We start from the raw sequence: 22318 nt of genomic DNA, 5'->3' as shown, positions 1-22318 counted from the left end.
TCTAAGAAAGCAAAGGGTTTGGCTATTGAACATATAAGTCAATGCATGTATATGCTCATTAATGCTAGGCTCCTTCTTTGGAAGCTTTTAAACAGAGACTGGATGGCCATCTGTCGGGGGTGATTTGAATGCAATATTCCTGCTTCTTGGCAGGGGATTGGACTGGATGGCCCATGAGGTCTCTTCCAACTCTTTGATTCTATGATTCTAGGAGCCCCTGGTGGGCATCGGGTTCAACCCTTGTGCCAGCAGGACTGCTGACAGAAAGGTTGGTGGTTCGAATCCAGGGAGCGGGGTGAGCTCCCATCTGTCAGCTCCAGCATCTCATGCGGATACATGAGAAAAGCTTCCCACACGATGGCAAAATACGTGGGTGTCCCTTGGGCAACATCCTTGCAGACTGCCAATTCTCTCACACCAGAAGCGAGTTGCAGATTCTCAAGTCATTCTAACATGAAAAAAAAATGCTGCTGTCCTAAAGTGTCAATTCATAGTTTTCCTTACTGATGACAGTGGAAACTAATGCCTGGTATTATAGTAGGCTAAATCTTTTACTCTTGAACAAGTTGCTTTGCCTTCCCTCAATTTTAGTTGCAATGTACTTCACAATTTCTGATTGAGCTGGCTAGAATAGTTGTTTTCACCCTAAAATACATCACTTTTTAAGATGACTTTTAAAGGAAATATGGGGTTCCCTCACTACTTCGCGGTTCGCTTTTAGTGGACTTGCTGTTTTGTGGGTTTTTGAAAATGTTATGAACAACAATCTTCCTTCCCCTCTTATATTTTCAAGGATAATACAGCAAAGTAGAAAATGTTGAGGTAATAATGCAGGCTCATTCTGGGAATCTGTCAAGTGTTGACAGATATCCAGGACTCATCATTCCTTATTTTGACTGCTGTCTGTTGTTTCACATGATGAGATGGTAAAAAGGCATTCAAGAGTCTGTTGCAATTGGAGCACTGAGAATCCCTGTAGTGTCCCAAACATGGAACAATTGCTCTTGCAGAAAGGCAGAAATGGTGGAAATTATCAATTACATTATCAATTAATGCCCTTTTTCTCACTGAGTTGTGCCAGGAAAAGTCAAGTCTGTTTTGTTAGTAGCCAAACATTTAAATGAAGCAACCGCTATATGTGATCTAAGTCAAAAGAAGATGGTGCCTTCCCTCCCTTTTTTCAGGCTGATGTAATCCTGAATGCTTATATTGCAGTCTTTCTGAATCAAAACTCTTCCATTAAATGTGATATTTTTTAAAAAATATATGGAAGTTGAATTATTTATTTAGTGTTTTGTAGAGTGTATTTGCTATTGTCTATTTGTAGAAGTGAGTGAATTCATTGCTGTAGTTGCTTTTTCGCAGACATGTCTGCTTTTCCCCACAGTCTGACCCTGTGAAAGAAAAATGTCAACTTGCCATGAGTCTGCTATTATAATTGAAGGCAAATGTTCTTTCTCCTGGAATTAAATGTGTGTAATCTACATAAGACTATTTCAAAGCAGGACACTCGGGCCTGTCATTAGGCAAACTCCTGACTAGGATGTTTCTTACATTTTGAGAGGTCCATCTGATCAATGAATTCAGTGCACTCTACAATGTTCTGGTTTTTTACCCCACTTTAATTAAAATGATATAATTTCTTTAGATTAATTTTGCCAGAAGTTAGCTGTGTCTACTAATGTAAGGACTTTAAATAAGAAGGTTGTGCATACGAGATGCACTCACTACTTGGAAAACTTAGATTTATGTGGGTTTAAAAAAAAAAAAGAAAGTCTGTTTAGAGGTATAGGTTGTTACAGTGCCAAGGTCAATAAAGTATACAAAATTGTGTCAGTATAATGCTCTATCAGTCATAGTGTAACATATATATGTTCATGTTGCCTTAACCAGTGGTAGTTTGAGTGTGACAACGGGATAGACAACTGCTTCAAGCACAGCAAAACACCCTTGGGATTCTTCTGCATCACTGTAAGATCTTGGGATGTCAGGGCTATCCATTATTATGAGATTTTATTTCTTCCCATCTCTATAATCTACTGATTGCATCCGCAACTCCAGATATAGGATATATAATCCCTTCCTTCTCCATTAAAACATCTGGAACAGTATCACCTATGCAATCTAGTTATTATCAATTGTTTATCTCAGTCACACCACAGAATTAGACCTTCTTCTCACCAAAGGCAAGGATTTTGCTCTGAGTTCCAGATGCATGTGCTCAAGGGAAGGATTGCCACACATGTGGAGAAAGGGCTTAGAGCACATCTTCCTTTGTATCAAACCTAGTCTTCTTCTCCCAGTACTTCACAGTTTTCAAGAGGAACATAGACCTGTGTCCTATCTTGATTTGAAAGGTTTCAGCCATTACACCAGTGCAAAAATATATTCACATGACAACACATAAAATCTTGTTGTTCCTGTGTTATGAGGAACTGGTTTGCAAACATTAATCTGAAGGATGTATAACAGGCCTGCACAACCCGCAGCCCTCCAGATGTTTGGGCCTCCAAATCACTAGACAACATTTCCAGTGGGCAGGAATTCTGGAAGATGAAGTTCAAAACACCTAGAGGGTTGTGGGCTGTACATACCTGGTGTATAATAGTATTCTCATTTTAAAGACATATGTCTGTGTTTTGTGATGAATAAGAATCTTTATCAGCACAGATCTCTCCCCTTTAGTGTTTTTAACGGGTTTGTGTATGTTATGGTAGTAACGGTATTTTCTAGGACTGTTTCCCAAACTCTGGTCAGCCAGGTGTTTTGCACTTCAACTCCCAGAAGCCTCAGCTGTCTTGGCCCAGTGATAAAGGATTCTTAGAGTCCAAAAAACATGGAAGACCCGAGTTAAGTAAACTTTGTCCTAGGACATAGACATAACTATATTATCTTACATCGACAGCCAGCTCCCCCTGGGGATTTCCAGACAAACATTGCTGGTATGTCCCTCCTTACAGATGTTAGGCTTTGTGTCACAATTTTAAAAAGAAAAACACAGCTGCCTCCTTTTCATTCAGTATATTTTCGGGGGTTGCATTAGCCCAGTAAAGCCCCAGAACCTCCTTCTCAACTCATGCTCTGCCGCAAGCCCCGGATCCTCCTTCTGTATAATTTGCTGTTCTCATAATTCCCCAATATTAAGACTGGGAAACGCATTGTTAGTGTTAAGATTCTCTACTTATTGCAGCTGGTCTGCCAGGACCTCCAACTGTGGACTGCAAAAGGCAACATTGCTTGGGGAATTTCCTTCAATCTTCCATAGCCAGCTATTGTGCTTATAGCAGACATGTTCCATCCAGTTACTTATTGAAGTAGTTTTATGGTGCTCAATGATAATGGGAAAAATGTATGCTTTATATCAGTGTTCTCCAGCTATTGGTCTTATAAAAATCATTCAGAGTCTTCAAGTCTCTCATGATGAGCAGGGCGATACAGGCTGTAACAGGTAACATCAATTTTCTGCCTCCAAAATGAAATTATCCTTCAGTCCCCAAATTTCTAGCATTGTAGAAAGTGGGACACTGGAAATTATGCAAAACCAGCAGTGTTATATTTGCTGTGCTCACATTCCTATAATAACTCTCCCCGCCTTTTTCTTTGGATGCATAATTTGTATTTCTAAATGCTTAAGTGCTGTTTTAAATTACTGTAATACTAGAAATTTTGGGACTGAAGGAAAAATTGGGGGTTGGGACTAGGTTTTTTGTTTAGAAAGAAGCAGTGACTGCATTTTGATGGATGATTAATTTTTCCAGTAAAAATTCACTTTACAGGAGAGGACACTGTCTTGATAGATAGTCTGAACTGAGTTTCCAGGTTAGAACATGAGCATATTTTACAACGTCACTTCAAATATTTGCAGATAGATGTCTTTCCATCAGAGCATAGTGATGCCTGCACTGCAGTAGACATTGTAGAAGAGCAGTCAGGGCAGGACTTCTTTAGTAGATGCCTCTCTGTATAACTCGTCAGGGAATCTTCCAAGAATGTTTCCCTCTTTTCTGTTGATAATATCACCCAGATATACATATCTGCACTCCCTCAAGTCAGTAGTGTGGAAACTGCCTTACTGGCAGTTTTGCTTGTCTCTGAAAGCAATAAGTATTTGGATATATTGGCGCCCTATAGATTTGAGTAGGTGGACATCTCTCTGATTAAGTATTTGGAGTGAGATACTTTCCTATGGGGAGCCCATGTTCTTTGTGTTATTTCATTGTATATACATTATCTATTTTCCAAAGATTCAATTCTATTTTTAGGAAACACCCTATTTTTTAGCAATAAAATATACATTTGTCATTTTCAGAAGGTGGATTTCAGTCTAGAGTTTGAATTATAAAACATATATTCTGATATGTACAAATAACTGGCAGGTGTGACTAGATAGATAGATAGATAGATAGATAGATAGATAGATAGATAGATAAATAGAGGACCCTTGGTATCCAGGACTCCCTGTCATTGCTCACATGTCATTACAAACAATGGCATAGTCAAATGCCATCCCTTGTATAAAATAATTAATAACTCAAGCAAGTGACTAGAGAGCCTGAGGATCTGTGAAATGGGAAGTGGCTACAACAGGATTTGTCTATACATCCGTGCAGTGCTCATTTCATGGCAAAATCAGTATTTGCTCTTTGAAATTCTTTTCCCCAAGTATTTTAAACCCATAGTTTGTTGAATCCATGAATGCTGAACCTGTGGATACGGGAGTGGGAGTGGAGTTTTAAAGTCCTTTGCAAAAGAAGTAAATCTAATAAGTATTTCAGTTCTCCCATTTAACTTTCATAAGAATTTGGAAGATCACAAAAATATTATCTGATGATCCAAGGCTAGATCTAATCACTAAAATTCCTGATTTGACTGAATGATCATTCCATAGTGAGTGGCTTGTTTGATTCAGCCATGTCCTTAGAATTCAGCTGAAATGACTCGTTTTCTCTGGGTTCCTCTGAATCTTGTTCTTCCCCAGACTAGTCAGTTGCTCCAGATCCCATCAAGACTTGTTTTTAAGTAAGTTTTGGGAGTTCATGAAGGTATTCAACTGGTGTCTCTCGTCATGTGGCATATTTTGTTCCTGGAGTTAAATGAGTTAGCTTTGAGACATAGAAAAACTTTGAATGCTTGGAAAAATCCCATTGAACTGTTCGTATTGGTCACCTATGTGTTCTGTAGTTATGTATGCTAACAGCAATTCAGAAGGAACTTACTAAGCCAAATGTTGGATCATAGAACACTCTATTCCCATAATTCATTTTATTTGGTAGGATGGTTGCCATGTTCAAACCTTCTTTATTCACTCACAAGGAATGAGATAGAAAAAGAGGACACAAAATGATTCCGTCAGCACTGAGTCAGACTTCAGTCCTATGATCAAAGCCCTAAAACCTTTTACATGATGTAAAAGTATGACAGCATATTACACTGGATCCCATAGGACAAGCTGATTGCACAGTGTATATGACACAATGCAGTTGCAAAAAGTTTTTTCTTCTGTTCTTGTGAGGCCATTTATTTGGAAGTAATATTGGTCCATATCATGGAACATGATAGCTCTCAGGTATAATGTATGTTTTTATAATGTGAGTTGGCCATAACACGGTCATAACGGAGAATCATTAGAGTTCTATACATGAACTTTTAATTGAATGTAGCAAAATTCCATCTTAAGCATTTCAAATTGGCTCTTTTCCATTTTTTAGGAAGTAAGTGGTAAAGCTGCCTTCCCTTATTTTAGGTATTTCGTTTGTCATCTGTGTGGGTTTTGAGGCATGAGAGTCTGATGTGCGGCCGATGGAAGGGTTGGGGAAGCATTTGCAAGTCAGGGATGAAATTTTTAACTGGGACAGAAGTAAAGGAGAAGAGGAAAGGGAATATTTGTAGAATATTTGACTGTCACTGGAAACTGATCTTTGTGCCAAAGTGTGGCAAGCATTATTAGATGTTTAAAGCAGTGGGAGTCTCTCTCTCTCTCTCTCTCTCTCTCTCTCTCTCTCTCTCATATTTTTCAATTGGAAGAGTCACCATTGATGCTAACAATTGAAATATTCCTTAAAATCTGTGGGAAATCAAATAAATACTTTAGTTACTGGTAATATTTTTGGAGATCAGCACCTAATTATGTGTCGTCGTCGTCCCCGGACATCTTTTCATTTTTAGAACATGATTTTCAGTAACAAGGACTTACTAAAGGAACACACCTTCCACGTTAGATCAGAACGTACTGTGTGGTTATTTGGTAGCTCAGGAGGTGCATTTAGAACATTAATCTTCTCGTCCTTTGGATCTGTGAAAGGATTGAATAACTTGTTAAACATTATTATTGAGTCCCCCCTTGGGGTAGAGAAATGCGGGATATAGATAGGGCAAGTAAATAAATAAATAAATAAATACTTTTTTCTAGCTGCTATTACTTTCACAAGCAGTTTGCAACGGAAAACTACAAGTATCTATTTAGGAAAACACATTTAAAGTCCCTTTGGATTTCAGAACCAATATGTTAGGGTTTTTAGTTCTTTGCTGATAGTTTCTGTTTCTTCTCCCCACCTCTGAATATTTTTCCTCCTTCCAGTAAAAGCAGTGTTTATTTCCAAGCATTTATTTGATTCAACTAAATTTACCTCTGCTTGTCATATAAATGCAGGAACAATCAGCTTGAACATCTAATCTGAAAGAGACTTCCGCTTCTGATTTTTAGTTGTCAGGTTCTTTGGCAAAGAAGTTGTATTTATATTTATTTCTCATTGATTTGCTCAAAACTGTGCCTAAACATGGTAATACCAGGGCAATAGGAATGGGGGCACTGTTGTACTCAGAGTGGTTCCTAGCCTGGTTCTGTCTTATTCAAAAACTGAATACTGTTAAAATCCTCCAAGTGTTTTCTGAAAGTGTTATTTTTCATGTTGGCTTAGAGTCTCCCCCCCCCCCCCCTTGTGATTTAAAGTGAAAATTACAAAAAAAAAAATCTGTACTTCTTGGACTTTATAGAATATTCTTAACTGTGTAAATATGCAGTCTTAATATTACTTAATATTTATAGAATACTTCATTAGAAGTTAGGAGTCACTAAAATAATAAGGAATACTATGTAAATGCGGGTAGCATATCAAGAAAAGGCAGTTTCCAGGAAAGCAAGTGAAATAAAAATGCAGTTATTATATAGCTTGAGAGTGCCTGTTCTGCATGAGTATAATGTAACGTTTTAAAGTTTATTACAATTAGAGTATGTGTCTGTATGTGTATACATATGCAAACACATACATTTTAAAGATGCACTTGAATGTTATTTCCTGTTCACATAAAGAAAATAGCTTTTCATTTATTACATTTTCTTTGTTTTGACTCAAAATATTTTTGGAACATTATAAACAATGGTAGTTTAAAAGTGTGTGGTTTTGTCTGCTTTTGTTGCATGTGCATGGCTCTTTTTGCTGCTGTTGATAATATTTGGTACTAAACATCTTTTTGAAATACTATATATAGCTTTTTTAAAAGTGCAGCTGAAAAATTAGTGTTCTTTTGATATACAAGACAGATTAAATGGTACCCCCCCCCCAAACATGGCAAATCCTGACAGTCAAATTATTTAAGTCTTGTGGCATCTTTAAATTAATTACATAACGTTTTTACAATGGCCAGAATGGGAATGCTAGTGGATAAGGATGGCTGTGTGGAGGGAATGTTATTCTTAGATATAACCTCAGATTTGCCTTCAGCTACTAGACAAAAGGTCAGATTTTACTAAAGTGGATAATAAGACATAAATATAGACATTTCACATGATGTACCATGTAAATGTAAACCTTTGTAGTTACAAGTTTTTTGTAGCTGGAGAATTGTTTTAAAAGGCATGTAATTTATTAGCTATCAGTAGCTGCTTTATTGCCTTGCCGCACTGCAGTAATAAATAAAAGAAAGTGAACTGATTTTACAAATGGCACACAAGGTGCACATTTTGTGAAAAAAGTCTTTTTTTAAAAAGAATTGGCATTAAATCCTTTTTTTGTGATGACAAAGAGGCTAAGAGTGCAAACTGTATTTTCTGTTTATCGAAAACAGAGTCTTTTTTTCTCGAGGGCATTTTTTCCTATGATCATCAAGGGATTTCAAAAGCAATAAAGTGTGGAATCATTGTTCGACTTGAACAGTATTAAAACTTAGGTTTTAATTTCAGTGAAGTAATAAGATTTGAACCTGTCTCACGTTACAGCACTGTGAGGCATTTAGCAATTGTATTTTAAAGGAGGTTTTTAAAATGCATCTCACTTGTAAGCTAACAGCCTGTCTAATAATTAATAGTTTCTCTTTGGTATGAACTGGGTTTTTGGTATGAGCCGTCTTTGATTTGTTAATAACAGATTATAATAATTAAAAGGATGTTCATTCTTAATTAGCTGAAGCCCATAGCCACTTTTTTGTCCTTATCTGCAATTGCTTTTCTGATTTTAAATGTAACTTAAATTTTACAGGCATTGTTTCTTACAGAAAACCTTAAGCAGATTTAACGACTAGAATTAATAATGCATCTTACCCAAACATGCCTAGCAAGTATTAAACCATTCAACCAAATAAAGCACATAAAATCTCACTGTTGCTTACATGTTGAAAGCACAGTGCAGATACCTCTATGGTTTTATATAAACCACATAAAAATCTAAAATGATCTTGCTATACTTTTGTTAATAAGGCCTGATTGCTCTGACATAATGGGTCTCTTTTATTATTCAGCGAGACAAGTTCAAAATGGCTAGCAATATTTAACATTGGAGTGGTGAGCTATGATCTTTCAGAATGATATCAAATGCTGCCTCTATTAGCCATAAGGGCTGTTTCTTTATTTTAGTAGAGGGCCTAGACTGTAAATATTAGAGGATCTAAAATAAATCAACATATTATCCTAAGGATACAAAATGTAAGAGCTATTTGTGGTTGGGAACCTTTGACAGATAGTTTGGATGCAGCAGATGATTGCCCGCCTTGCGTATCTGGCCTCCATTACTATGCCTGGAGGCAGTTTAGTGTTATAGTTGTATACTGATGTCAGGATTACTACTGAGTGGCTAGCAATGACAGATGTCTATAATTACAGGCAATGCTTCCAGTAGTTCAAAAGAGCCAGCCTATGTTGAACAATTATCTTATTTCTGGCCTGCCAAAGAGTGGTGCTCAGATTGCTACTATCAGCTATGGTGTATCTTCTGCATCTCTCCCCACCCCCAATACAAATGGACAAAAGAGATTCTGATGTACAACTCAGAAGACAAAGACCTTGATCCAGAAAACTTGTATGTAGCAAATATAAGCTGCATATGTTTTGTTACACATGAAGATGTTCTTGCCAAGCACATGGTTCAAACTGTCAGTTCAAAGGAGACTGTCTAAAATAGCATACACATTGTTCACAATTTATCAGTTCTGAGAGGCAGGTGGGAGAAACATTTACTTGGCAGCATAGTCAGGGCCCAGTAGGATGTCATATGGAACTCCATTTATTGCATGCTTATCTACCCCCCTCCCAGTACATTTTGCATGTGACTGACAACATCTATATGTTCTGTCCATAGGCATAAGATAATGTCTTTGTTTGTCCAGTTGAAGTGATAATCTTTACCTGTTAAACCTTTAACACAGAGAGCAATGGTATAGCAGATTTTCTCAATATAAATGCTTTTGGTTATCAGCTTTATGATCTTTAGTGACCTTTAGACAGGCAACTATACTAGGTTTTGTTTTGTTTTTGTTTTGGAGAGTTGTGGTTTCCTCATGGCTAAACTCTGCAGACAACATGTTTCTTCAGAAGATATCTGTTCAGTGTTTTCTGGATCATTAAGAACATAAACCCTATTGCCATAATTTTCTCTCACCTTTGAGAGAAAAGAGATATTTCTGTGCAGATTTTGTCTGTATTTTGTCATTTGCAGAAATGTAATGTGCAAATGCATGGAGGGCTTTTACATTAACATTTTGTGTAATAAAATGTTTCTAGAATAAGTGCGTGTTTTCCATTCAAAAGCCGCAAACACATGCAAAGCACACATGGAAATGGTATGTTTTTTTTTCTCAGAAAAAAACATGCATATTACAGAAGAATTGTAATTTTTGGCTCCTCACTCCCCACATGTGGATATTTTGTGTTAAACTGTCATTGCTAGAAATAATGTTGGATTTTTGCACAAAAATATCATTTGTCATAAAAAAAAACTTCACTCTGTTTCATAATCCATTTTTCACCTGGACAAGTAACAACAAATACTTGTTCAATCCTATCACTGAGAAAGGAACACTCACAGTATTTGTAGATTGGTTGATGCCCCAAATCCTTAGAAACCATTTCATAACTCTTAGATTGGGGGCAGCAATAACTGATTTCCCAAGATCCTCCAAAGTATATTTTCGGTTGCAGCATGATGAAGACCAAATCCATAGAGTTTCTGAAACTTTTATAGATTGGGACCTTCCAAACACACCCCTGCAGACAAATTAAAGTTCCTGATCCTAAATTGACCTGATGCAACCAGGAGATTCACTTGCTGATACCTTTATCTGACTTTTTGTGTAATTGTCTACCTAAATTTTACAGTGTTTTACCTCTGCCTCTAAAAAATTGAACAGATAACCGTCTATGTGAAAAACAACAAAACAACACCCTGAGATAAACAACCTCTTGTCTTTTTTCTGCCTTCTCAGAACTGACCTTATTAAGTCAACCCAGAAAGCAGTGCTCTGTTTTGACTGAAAACTGCAAAGGCTGAGTTGCTTCTTCACTATGGGCTATTCAGAACCAAGTCATTTTCCTGAGTCTACTGGCTCCACAGCAGCCAAACTTCTTGGTTGATTAGCATTGATAAGAAACCAAAGCTGTGCAGAAGATTGGCCTTCCTGTCCTCTTTAAAGCCTAGTGAATTAATGCTGAGACAAGGGTATCGTGAGCTGAGACTTCACTTTTGTTCATTCTCATCTGATGCTCTCAAATTTGATGGGGGGTGGGTGGGTTAAAGAGCCTTAAAATACAGAACCACCTCTTTAAAAGCCTGGCCTTGGGAAAGGAGAATGGAAACTATGCAGCCAGAGAGAGGGGAAAAGGAAGAAATCTTATATTTGGGGAAGGTGCCAGCTCTTACATTTGAAGGACCCTTGTGGGGTATTTTTCTGTGTGTCCGCTGTTATTACAACAGGCTAACAGGCTCTTGAAGAATGTGACTCCTTTTTCCTCAGTCCATCCCCATTCTTCTCCAGAAACCTGTATTCCTTTGGTTAAAAATATCTCAGCACCCTACGCTTATATCAGTTCTCTTCTGTGTGTACTGTAGGGTTTTTTTTACTGTTATGTAAGCAGAGTTCCACATGTGTAATTGTTTCATTCTGACCAGAGTAGAGCCACTGAAACCACTGGATCTACCTGTGTGTTTTCAAAACTTGGTTGAGTAGGACACCTCTAGTTTTGATTAACCAATAAGATATCAACCTTGTAGCTACATGTGCTTTAATGAACCATAATGCTCTATCAGTGCCTTTAGTGTACCACTTGACTGCTTTTCACCAGTCCAATTTTTTGCCTCAAAAATTTCTGAATGGGATTTAAATCAAGGTCTTTATGTCCAGAATTATAAACATCCCACTACATTGATTGTCTTTGCACGGGCATGGGCAAGATTGTATCTGTTTCTCTTCTTGAATGGTGCTACTTTTTACATGGACATGCCATTCTCAACAGCAGACAGGGCAAACTTCAGCCCTCCAGGTGTTTTGGATTTCAACTCCCACAATTTCTATCAGCCAACTAGGTGTTGTCAGAACATATGAAGAATGCCACTTTGTTTACCCTGGTGAACAAGGGTGTTTGTTCCAGTCTTCAGAGCAGCATTACCTCTACTAGTCTTCTCCCTGAACTCAAACAAAATAAATGTTTGGCTGCCTCACGTTATTTCATGACAGAATATTTTAATGTTGTGTCAGTGCTGGTGTTCTGCTGTAGAACTTCAAGAAAGTTTAGGAAATTGTAAGATATAAAACATTTATGTTATGCCTCTGAGTAATAACTTTACTGTAATTTTGTGAGGATTCACTGCCCAAAATCTTAATTCATTATTATAGCCTTTACGAAACATATAGAATCAACACTTTCTGGTATTTTCTTATTTGCACAGTGTGAAGGATTCATTGTTGTAGTTTAATTTGTTTCATGTGGTGCTTCTGAGTACATTCCATACAGAGCTGTTATTGAATTTCTCCAACTGTCATTATATAGCCATACAACCTTTAGGAACCCCATTCTCGGTTTCCCAGTTTTATAATATGCTTCACATTTTAAAGATTGACATAATTAGCTCTTGCTTCTTAGCTAAACATCTAGGACCAAAGGATGATATGAGCAAGCTGGCAGTGAAACTTGAATTTCTATAATGGTTATAACACATTTTCTCAACCTAAAATAAAATTAAAATATACGGTTTTCTCCCATTTTGTCTCAGAAGCTGGATATATATGTCTTCCTGTCTCCTCTGTTCTTTGTAGGATAGCAAGAACAAAAACAGCCACTGCTTTTGGTTTATTGAAGGAAGCAGATTAACATGTTCCCTTGTGTAGAATATTACTCTGTAGTATTGGTTGTAATAATTTGATTTGGATTGCATACCATTCACCTCATGATCATACAGTATCTTGTTAGAAGGGAAATATTGTTTGGGCATTATTTCAGTGGAATTAGTTGCTGAATCTAGTTTTGAATTTTGGTTTCAACGGAATATTAATGATTACGTGTTGCATAGGGACTACATATGTGATAGGTTTTCTGGGTCAAAACTTCAGTGAGATAGTTGTAATCCCACGCTTGCGCATGTGTTGCAGCGATTTCGCATTCTAGATCTATACTTGAGTAAAGATTGCACCTTGTGGTCCTGCTCCTCTTTCTCCAGCCCCCATCTACAAATAGGCAGTTCCATTTTGATAGGCCTATCCTATATGTGTCATGTCTATGTTCTCCATAGTCTTCTCTTCTGATTCCTTGAATATGAGGATCAAATGTACAGAATTTTCACTTAGATTAGAAGCCTGTGTATAAATATAAATGTGACTCCCATCTGAAGCAGCCATCTCCCCAAAGTGGGAGGAAGCAGACTTGTTCATCTCATTTATATCCCCAGCAGAAAACTGAAGTCCACTCTCAAATTTATAACCAAGGTAACACTGTCTGTGCAGGGCTTATATTTTGAATGTTATAAATGGGACCTGTAAGAACACGTTGAGCCAGCTGATCTTTCAACTGGCTCAACTGGATTCTTGTTTACTGATTTTTGTTTTCTTTCAGCACATGTTTTTCATGTTTTTGCCAATTCAAGGTTTTGTTTTTTGTTTTTATTTCTGCAATCATGGTGTCCCCCAGACCATGTCTCTCTCTTGTTCCTTAGTTTTTCAGAGCCTCTGAGTTGACTGGTACCATTTGCATTTGCTGTTAGAAAGACTAATAATGGGGCATGAGTATGTGTGTGTGTGGTGGGGGGAATAATTTTCATATTTTCCTATGTAAAATTGTACAGACTTGATACACATGATGCTTGCCCCGTACTCTTTTCCATAACACGGAGCTGAGTTATGTTACCCATACAGCTACTTTAAATGACCTTGTCACATATAAAAACTAATCAGATTGTTGTTGTTAATAAGCTTTTCTGTGTGCTTATTCACAGGTTCAGATAAATAGATTTAAGAGGTAATGATCCTGTTTAGCACTCAAGCTTAGCTGTCAGATTCTCGCAGTTGAGGGACATCTCTAGGGATGGCTGTTGACATAGATCTTGATGGGATAATAGGAATCAAAGCTAATGCATGATGAAAGGACTAGCAAGGATAACTATGGATTAGAGGAGTGTTCTTTGTTACGTTTGACATCTATCCCAGGCTATTTGTTAAACTCTGATCCAAATGCTAATTAGCAACAAATGGAAATACTAGCAGAGTATGTGGTCCTTTTCCTACTTTTTCCATTTTAATATAGATCACGGATATTAAGATATGTTATTCAAAGATTTGACACAGAATTTAAAATCTGGCACATATGAGTAATGAAAAAGCTTATTTCCGCCACATGTAAATATACATGGTTGTTATGACGTCTCTTGCAAAGATTAAGGAATGTAAAAGAGTTAATCTTGAATGTTACTTACTTGTTTATTTTAAAGATTCAGATTCAGTGACTACAATGATATTTCCCTTTTTGAAACTTTTGTGTTACCCAAAAGCGTAAGTGATTCTACATAAACAGAGATCCCAACTTGCAACATAAATAGTGCTACAATTGGCCCTTCACATTTGCTGGGGTTAGATGGAGAGGATTCACACAAAAGTGTAAAATCACAAATAAGATTTTTTTTATTTTTTAACCTCAGAGAACACCTCTCTAGAAGTCTCTAGGTTCTCCAACACAATCTTGTGCTCAACTTCTGTGGATGTTAGCCATAGTCCTAGAGATTTTCTAGGTCCTGCTGCATGAGTGCAAATCAATTTCTATAAGTTGATTTCAAATCACCTTCTCTCAGCATCTGAAAAACCATTTACCCCTATACAGACAGTCCCCAAGTTGCAAACAAGATAGGCTCTGTAGGTTTGTTCTTAAGTTGTATTTGTATGTAAGTTGAAACAGGTACATTTTAAAGTGTAATTCTATCCATTGTATGCATAAAAGCTGTACAGACGTAACCTCGTGTCATTATCGTAACAGTTGATCAACTTGAATAGTAGATATTCTGTAATAGTCTGCATCCCCACATTTTCAAAATGTTTCTCACACTCGAACAGCTGTATTTCCTGCATGTAAAGTGTCAAAAACATATATACTCATAAAATATTCATTAGATGGACAGATATTCCCTGCTTGTCACTTAGTTTCAGTAGCTAATGAAAATTTGGTGTTTCTTTTTACACTAATATGCTTGTTGTTGGAAGAGGTAGGCCTAAAAGTAGCCATATATCGGCAGCCCCCAAGTTTCGAACAGGATCGGTCCTGTATGTTTGTCCTTAAGTTGAATTTGTATGTAAGTTGGAATAAGTACATTTTTAGGTGTAATTCCAGCCAAATATACTTTTTAAAGCTTTGGATAGCATAGAGAAAAGTTAACAGCCCTGTGGTGCTTGTTTTGCTGTCTGTGCCTCTGTTGAGAAGATTTCACCTTACTTTCTGTGAGAAAGCTTCAGTGGGGACACCTTTTCCTCGTGATCACTCTTTCAGGAGTGGATTTCCATTCCGAGGGCTAGATTTCTCTCACTTCCTGCTGTCTCACTCCCATTTTTAACTATAAGTCATTTGTAGGTCAGATGTTTGTAACTTAGGGACTGCCTGTATTAACAAAATGATACTGCTGAATGCTATCTATTAACACTAAACCTGGCAGTCACCATATTTCTATAGTGCCCTGGGTCCCTTGACAGTAGAAAAGTGACTTATAAATTGAATGAATTAATGTATGAATGCATGGGTGAATGAATATATGGATGATTGTTATATTTAAACATAATAAACGTGAATGTCTTTATGTTCATAGATGCAGCAACCCATCAGATCATTGTGCTAAATGTTTCCAAATTTGACAGGAAGTATTTGATTATCTTTCAAATTCTACTACCACCCTTTATATTAAAATTCTAGTGGGTCTTATAAGAAGCAGACAAGGGGAGCAACCATAACTCATAAAAAAGTTGGGGCAGGCTCCTCAATTTTTGGCAGCACTCTTAATTCTTCAGGTTTCAGTCCCCTATTGAAATCAAAATTCCAGATCTGTTTTATAATAGTATTCAAAGGTATGCTGACAAGAGTGGTTTGTTCATTGACTTACTTGTTGAAGACAGGGTTGTAATTTCACAGAGAGTGCATATATAAGAGATTTTGATGAGGAAAAGGAAGGAAGAAAGAAAAAAGACCAGGACATTTAAGTTAGAGAGTCTGGCATTTAAAGTGTTATTAAAAAATGAAGCAGAATTCCAATAATATGCCGATAGGTGACACCGAGGCTTTGATCTTTTTTAAGTTTACCAGAAAATACATCCCAGAGATTTAGGGATTATTTCTGAGTATACAATCAGCTCTCATTGGTGTTAGGGATACAAGACCTCTACAAAAGTGAAAAACCATAAATAATATAATTCCTATTTTTTTGTACCTGAGAAAACATATCTCTTGGAATTTCTCCAGCATGACTCTGTTGTCAATTTCTGCCAGAGCATTCTGAATGATCTGGAGATTCCTAAAGAGGTATTTTCTCTAGGAATCTCTCATTCATCCAGCATGATCTGGCAGAAAATACTTGAGGAACCTCAAGTACTTCAGCATGACTCCATGATCAACCTCTGACAGAAACATATGATAGAGTTGCACTGGGGGACTAGAAATTCTGTAAACAACATGTACTCAATTCCATAAATAATCAGATCTGCACCAATCCAGTCCATAAATGTGGAGGGATGACTGTATGTGGACAGATTCACTTTGCATGTATTACTTTATGCTTCATTTATAACTATTTAATTACCAATTTTTAAGTAATGTAGTGATTTTTAACTGTAGATTGTAAAATAGGTGGGAAGAAATACAAATACAGTGCTATGTAATTTAGTTGTTGGTCAAATTGCCTGCATAGGACAACCACAGTAGACCTAATGACAGAAGATTCAGCCAACTTGCTTTTGATCTATTGTCAAAATAATACTCTGTGTTCAGAATAGTCAATGTTTTGAAAAGCAGGAACAATCATTAATATACCACTGTTGCATTTTTCCCCTTCAGGTTTATGCTCGAATGTCAGAAGTCTTGGGAATAACAGATGACAACCAAGTTCTAGAAACGTTTATGGCCAAAATGTGAGTTATTCTTCCATGGTGGTATTTCTTCTCAAAACTTTAAAATGTAAACATGAAATTTAATGTAAATATTGCTATTTTTATTTTTATTATATTTTTTCAATGGCATGGAATGTTTACTTGCAGTCTATATACTTTTCAAGTCTTGATCCAGTAGTGAGCTACCACTGACGGAAGAGTGAAATCCAGAGGCACCAGAGGGGGAGAGGCAGTCCTATTTCCCACTGCACCTCCTATGCCCTCTCCCACTGGGAAAGCTAGAAAGTTATCTGAAATCAGTTTTTAAGCAATGCAGAGAGCTGCAGAAGGCAGGGAAAGAAAATTCCACAAGTTTTATTGGCAGAGCATTGTATTGTTTCCTCAACTAACAAGAAGTGTGGTTCCAGATCATGTTGATATCCTACTTTACATGGTATTCATGAAATATTACAAAATCTGGGTAAAAAGTACTATTCTTCTGCCTTCCTCCTGTAAATCTTGACTTTCTAACTACCACACTGCTGTATTGCTTTGGGACTTTCACTGGAGAAATTAAGAGAGGCATTAGAAAGAGTGGGGAAAGAGCTTCTGGGTCTCTTTGAAGCTTATTCTTACTATGCCAACACCATTTTTAACCCTCACTGGCAGAGAAGTTTTTGGCATCTCACTATCACTATTTTTTTGTATAAATTTAGATCACAAAATAGGTTTGCTTTTTTTTTTTTTTTACAATGTTATAACTGGAAGAATTTTAAACAAATGTCCCTGAGATTCAGTGACCTGTTTTCTTTAACGGATGACTAGTTTCATGTCACCCATGTACTTTTTTGTCCCAGCTATTGTAACAATAGTCCATCCCAATGTGTGGTGAAAACTTTATGCAGAAGGACTGATGTATATTCAAATGATAAACAAACCTCCTGCCTGGTCAAAGATTAAATGATAGTAAGTGATCATATGATCCCATGATCTTTTTCAGTAATGTCATAAGAAGCAGGGATGGAGAAACCTAGTGTAGGCATCCACAGACCATTTGCTGTAGTGTAACCACAGAAATGATTCTGTCTCTGTCTCTTTTCAATTCTAGTGTGACAAATCTTAAATACTGGGGACGATGTGAGCCTGTGATTTCAAGAACTCTTCAGTTTCTAAATGATCTTTCAGTTGGATATCCTTTTGATTGTATATTACAGATATTACTGCCTAGATTATTTAGGAGACAGTTGAGTATGAGTCATTTTCTTGAACACATTATTGTGTTTCAGTTGTTCTATTCTAGCTGGGGCTAGTGGTTTAATTCATTCCCTAGTGTGATATTTTGAACTCCTGCTCTTCTTTGACCATTGGCTGTACTCATTGGACTTCGTTGACTTGTAGTCCAAAGCCTAGGACAGGCTCAGCTGATAGTAATTTAACATTTAAACTAACAAACATAAAGTGTATACACCTATGTTTAGGTGCTTCGGTATTATTGTCCAATACTAGGTGCTTATGTGAAAGGAATTATCACATTCATGTGACAGAGATAGAAGAAGAAGATTGCAGTTCTAAAATGTTAAAAGGGTAAAAATGATTGCTTTTCTTGACGTTTTCTTGCAGTTCAATAAGCTAAAGGTCAACAAGAAATTCTGCTTTAAATAACTTTGTTAAGATATGAAGATAGGGGAGTGATCAGGTTCTGTTACTGAAGATTGCTGTTTCTTTCCACCTCAATGATTTAGTTTATTTCTTTGTGGGAGGTTGGAGCAAGTAAATATTTTTGGTGAAATGCCAATGTAGCAGCCATTATTCCATATCATGGTCCACATTGCATACCTTTCCACATATTGAGTTAGGTAGCAGAGGTACTAATGAACCCTCCTTGTGGTTTGCAAATATGTATATAAGGACACCTGTAAGAGTGCCCTCATGTACATTGGCACTCACTTGCCAATGTTCTGAGGCAAAAAAGTGACAATGGTCACTTTTTGGCTCCCTTAAATAGGATGCATCTTGACAGTAATTATCTCTATGATGACCTGGAGTGGGCTACTCCAGATCAGCATCACTGGTAGCTGCACTGCTAGCCCGTGAACCAGTGTAGTGTTTGCATGGCGGCTGCACAGGCTGACAGCACCAGTGCACCAATTTCCATAATGCTGGGAGAGAGTTAGAGCAGGAATTGCTCTCACCCTCCTCCTTTGATCTCCTCAGCATGCTGGATATCGTCATTCCAGGCAGCATGTAGTGTCTGCAGGTGCTCAGCGGGCACCACTAAGGTAAGGATGAGGGGGAAAGGTAGATGATGTTTGCTCTTCCTGGACTGCTTGAGCTTCGGAGTATCCAGCATCTTCAGGTAACACAAGTCAAGACCACATTACACCCAATCAACAACATGCCTCATGTAATGACCACAGAGCTAACAGCAAGTGAAGACGACACACCCATAGTAATGTATCAACAGGCCCTTGCTGAATACGGATGTTGTGAAACTTGCTAATTCTGCAGACATAAGGCCACTTACGAAAAGTCCCCAAGTGAATTCTACATAGCATATTAAAGTGAAATATTGGCAGTCAAGCCAACTTGAATACTTTTTAAAATAGTCCTATTGTATATATTTTGGAAACTCGTGAAAGAGGCAAATGAGAAGAACCAATTTAACATATAGCAAAGAAGTATCCTTTTGGGTCTGACAATTTTATTAGATGCTGAACCAGGATTTATGAAATGGGATGTAGTTTCTTCCCCTTTGTTTACAAACATTTTTCAATCTCTCTCCCTTTTGGTGTTCCTTTTGACCGCTTTGAGTCCCCCCAGGGGTGAGAAAGGCAGTATATAAATACTGTAAATAAATAAATAAATAAATTTATAGAAAAATGAAATGTAAATACCGATTTTGTATCCTTTACACAAAATGTTTGGGAGCACATGTGTTTTAGATTTCTGATTTTTTTCCAGATTCTGGAATACCTATATTTGAATATAAATACATAATGAGATATCTTGGAGATGAGACCTAAATGCATGGAAGTTGCTTTTTAAAAAATAGACAGTCTTGGTACTATATATGTTTTAAAATACACGTTAAATGTATACATCTTCTAAAAACAAATAACTTGCTCTAGAGCAGTGGTTCTCAACTTTCCTAAGGTCGTGACCCCTTAATACTGTTCCTTCTGTTGTGGTGACCACTAATCATAAAATTATTTTCCTTGCTATTTCTTAACTGTAATTTTGCTGCTGATATGAATTGTAATGTAAATATCTGATATGCAGAATGTATTTTTATTCACTGGACCAAATTTGGCACAGATACCCATATGCCCAAATTTGAATACTGATGGAGTTGGGGAGGATTGATTTTGTCATTTGGAAGTTGTAGTTGATGGGATTCATAGTTCACCTCCAATCAAAGAGCATTCTGAACTCCACCAACAATGGAACTGAACCAAACTTGGAACACAGAACTCCCATGACCAGCAGAAAATATTGGCAGGGTTTGGTGGGCATTGACCTTGAGTTTTGGAGTTGTAGTTCGCTTACATCCAGAGAGCATTGTGGGCTCAAAAAATGATGGATCTAGACCAAACTTGGTATGAATACTCAATATGTCCAAATGTGAACACTGGTAGAGTTTGGGGAAAATAGACCTTAGGGGTTGTAGTTGCTGGGCTTTATAGTTCACCTACAATCAAAGAGCATTCTGAACCCCACCAACGATAGAATTGGTCCAAACTTCCCACACAGAACTCCTATGACCAACAGAAAATACTGTGTTTTCTGATGATCTTTGGCGACCCCTCATGACCCCCATAGGGGTTCCGACCCCCAGGTTGAGAAACACTGCTCTAGAGTTTCCAGAGGGGTAGCTGTGTTAGTCTGCTTCAGCAAAATAATAATAATAATAACAACAACAACAACAACAACAGTAACAACAAATGGTCTTGTGATGACTTACGGAGTCTATAATGTGAGCTAACAAATGTATTATGCCATATGCTGTTGTATAAGAAATCACTTCCTTAGACACTTTTTTTTGCCTGTCAAGATTTCAAATAGGTATTAGGATAGCAGGGAATTTCTGTTTTTTTGTCATCAATAGGAGAATTGGACAAATGGTCTCCTTGGGGAGGAACCATAGTTTAGTGACATGTCTTTTGCATACTAAAGGTTCTAGATTCCGGTCATCTCTAAAGTTAGTAGCCCCAGAAGGGATTGCTACAGTAAAAAATGGTGGCCTTGATGAACAGTGACATGCCATAATATGTATGCTCTGCCTCCACTGGAAACAACAGAAACCATATCATGGGAATTGATGTTGCTTTTGTTCTCAAACTGGGTCCAAAGATGCTTAATATTATCTTTATTTCCCAATAATTCCAAAACAAGTGGGTAAAACCCTCTTGGTTGTAGGGAATGTTACTCTATTGTGGAATATGCCATGATTCAAAATGAGCGCTTCAGCTTTAGCTTTGGTATAGAGCTGATTTTGAACAGTTATGCAACATTGAAATGAACAATAGTTTGAATAAATAAAATGTGCTTATCTAGTGTCTTAAATATAATTTGACCCAAATGTTTGAGATACATACAGCTTTAGTTGGGTACAGCATGGTACAGATAACTGAGATGCTGTTTCACTTTATTCTTACGTGTTAGTATTAGTTACGCTTAAAATTGTGTTCTTTGCCAAATGAAAAAAGATTTCAGAAGTATTAAGACACCCACTTTTGTGCTGGAATTTAATATGCAACTTTTTATTGGAAAATAATCGTCCTTGTCTGGCAAAATCCACCATGCAATATTTCTGTTAGTAGGCATAATGTAATAAAGGCAGGGAGGGCTATTTATCACAACAAATTTTGAGGATTTCAGGATTCTTTTTATTATTTTAATATATTTCTTTGGTATTAAATCAGAAAAATGATAAATTACACCTGTCGAGGCTGTTTTTCCTTTTTGCTGGAAAATGATGTACAGCCCAATTTTGCTGGTCATTTTGGCTTTTAACAATACAGTATTCCCCCCTTCTCTTTAAAAATCTATTGTCTCAGCTTTTAAAGAGTAATACTGCCATACTTTTCAGTGTATACACCACACACATATCTATCTATCTACCTATCTATATATATGCATGTGAAATGTTTATATATACTTCATAGTATTGTAGACTTTGACCTTTTAACATTACAGCTCATTTATCATTGTAGCTCAATGGCTGTGGTGCTCAAGTGGATTAAACACAAACCATTCTGTTTGGGACTGTGCCACTGTTGGTAGGTTGAGAATTAGATTTTTGTCTCATATAACTTTGTAAAAAGCCCAGCTTTTTAAAGAGATCACATCACATTTTCTGCACACAGGGGTACATTAAATTGTGATTAATTTGAAAAGCTAAAAATAATTAGTTTAATTGAAACGGCTGCCCAGTACTTAATTTATTCACATGCATATAATTTCCTTCTAATATTAGGCATGGCAAGTTTTTTTAAACACTGGCACT

The 22318-nt window shown here is 37.0% G+C and overlaps 1 protein-coding gene across 1 annotated transcript in view; it reads left to right on the top strand.

The window, feature by feature from the left end:
- RANBP17 (RAN binding protein 17) overlaps window positions 1-22318 on the top strand; it is a 189727-nt gene that overhangs the window by 84937 nt on the left and 82472 nt on the right. Inside the window, exons 15-16 of the mRNA XM_060786264.2 lie at window positions 16781-16854; window positions 17921-18001. Coding sequence (XP_060642247.2) covers window positions 16781-16854; window positions 17921-18001 — 155 coding nt within the window. The remainder of the gene's footprint in view (window positions 1-16780; window positions 16855-17920; window positions 18002-22318) is intronic.

The sequence above is a fragment of the Anolis sagrei genome, chromosome 1 (assembly GCF_037176765.1).
Source record: "Anolis sagrei isolate rAnoSag1 chromosome 1, rAnoSag1.mat, whole genome shotgun sequence".
NCBI classification, from domain to species: Eukaryota; Metazoa; Chordata; class Lepidosauria; order Squamata; family Dactyloidae; genus Anolis; species Anolis sagrei.
This window is presented reverse-complemented; position numbering and strand designations above follow the sequence as displayed.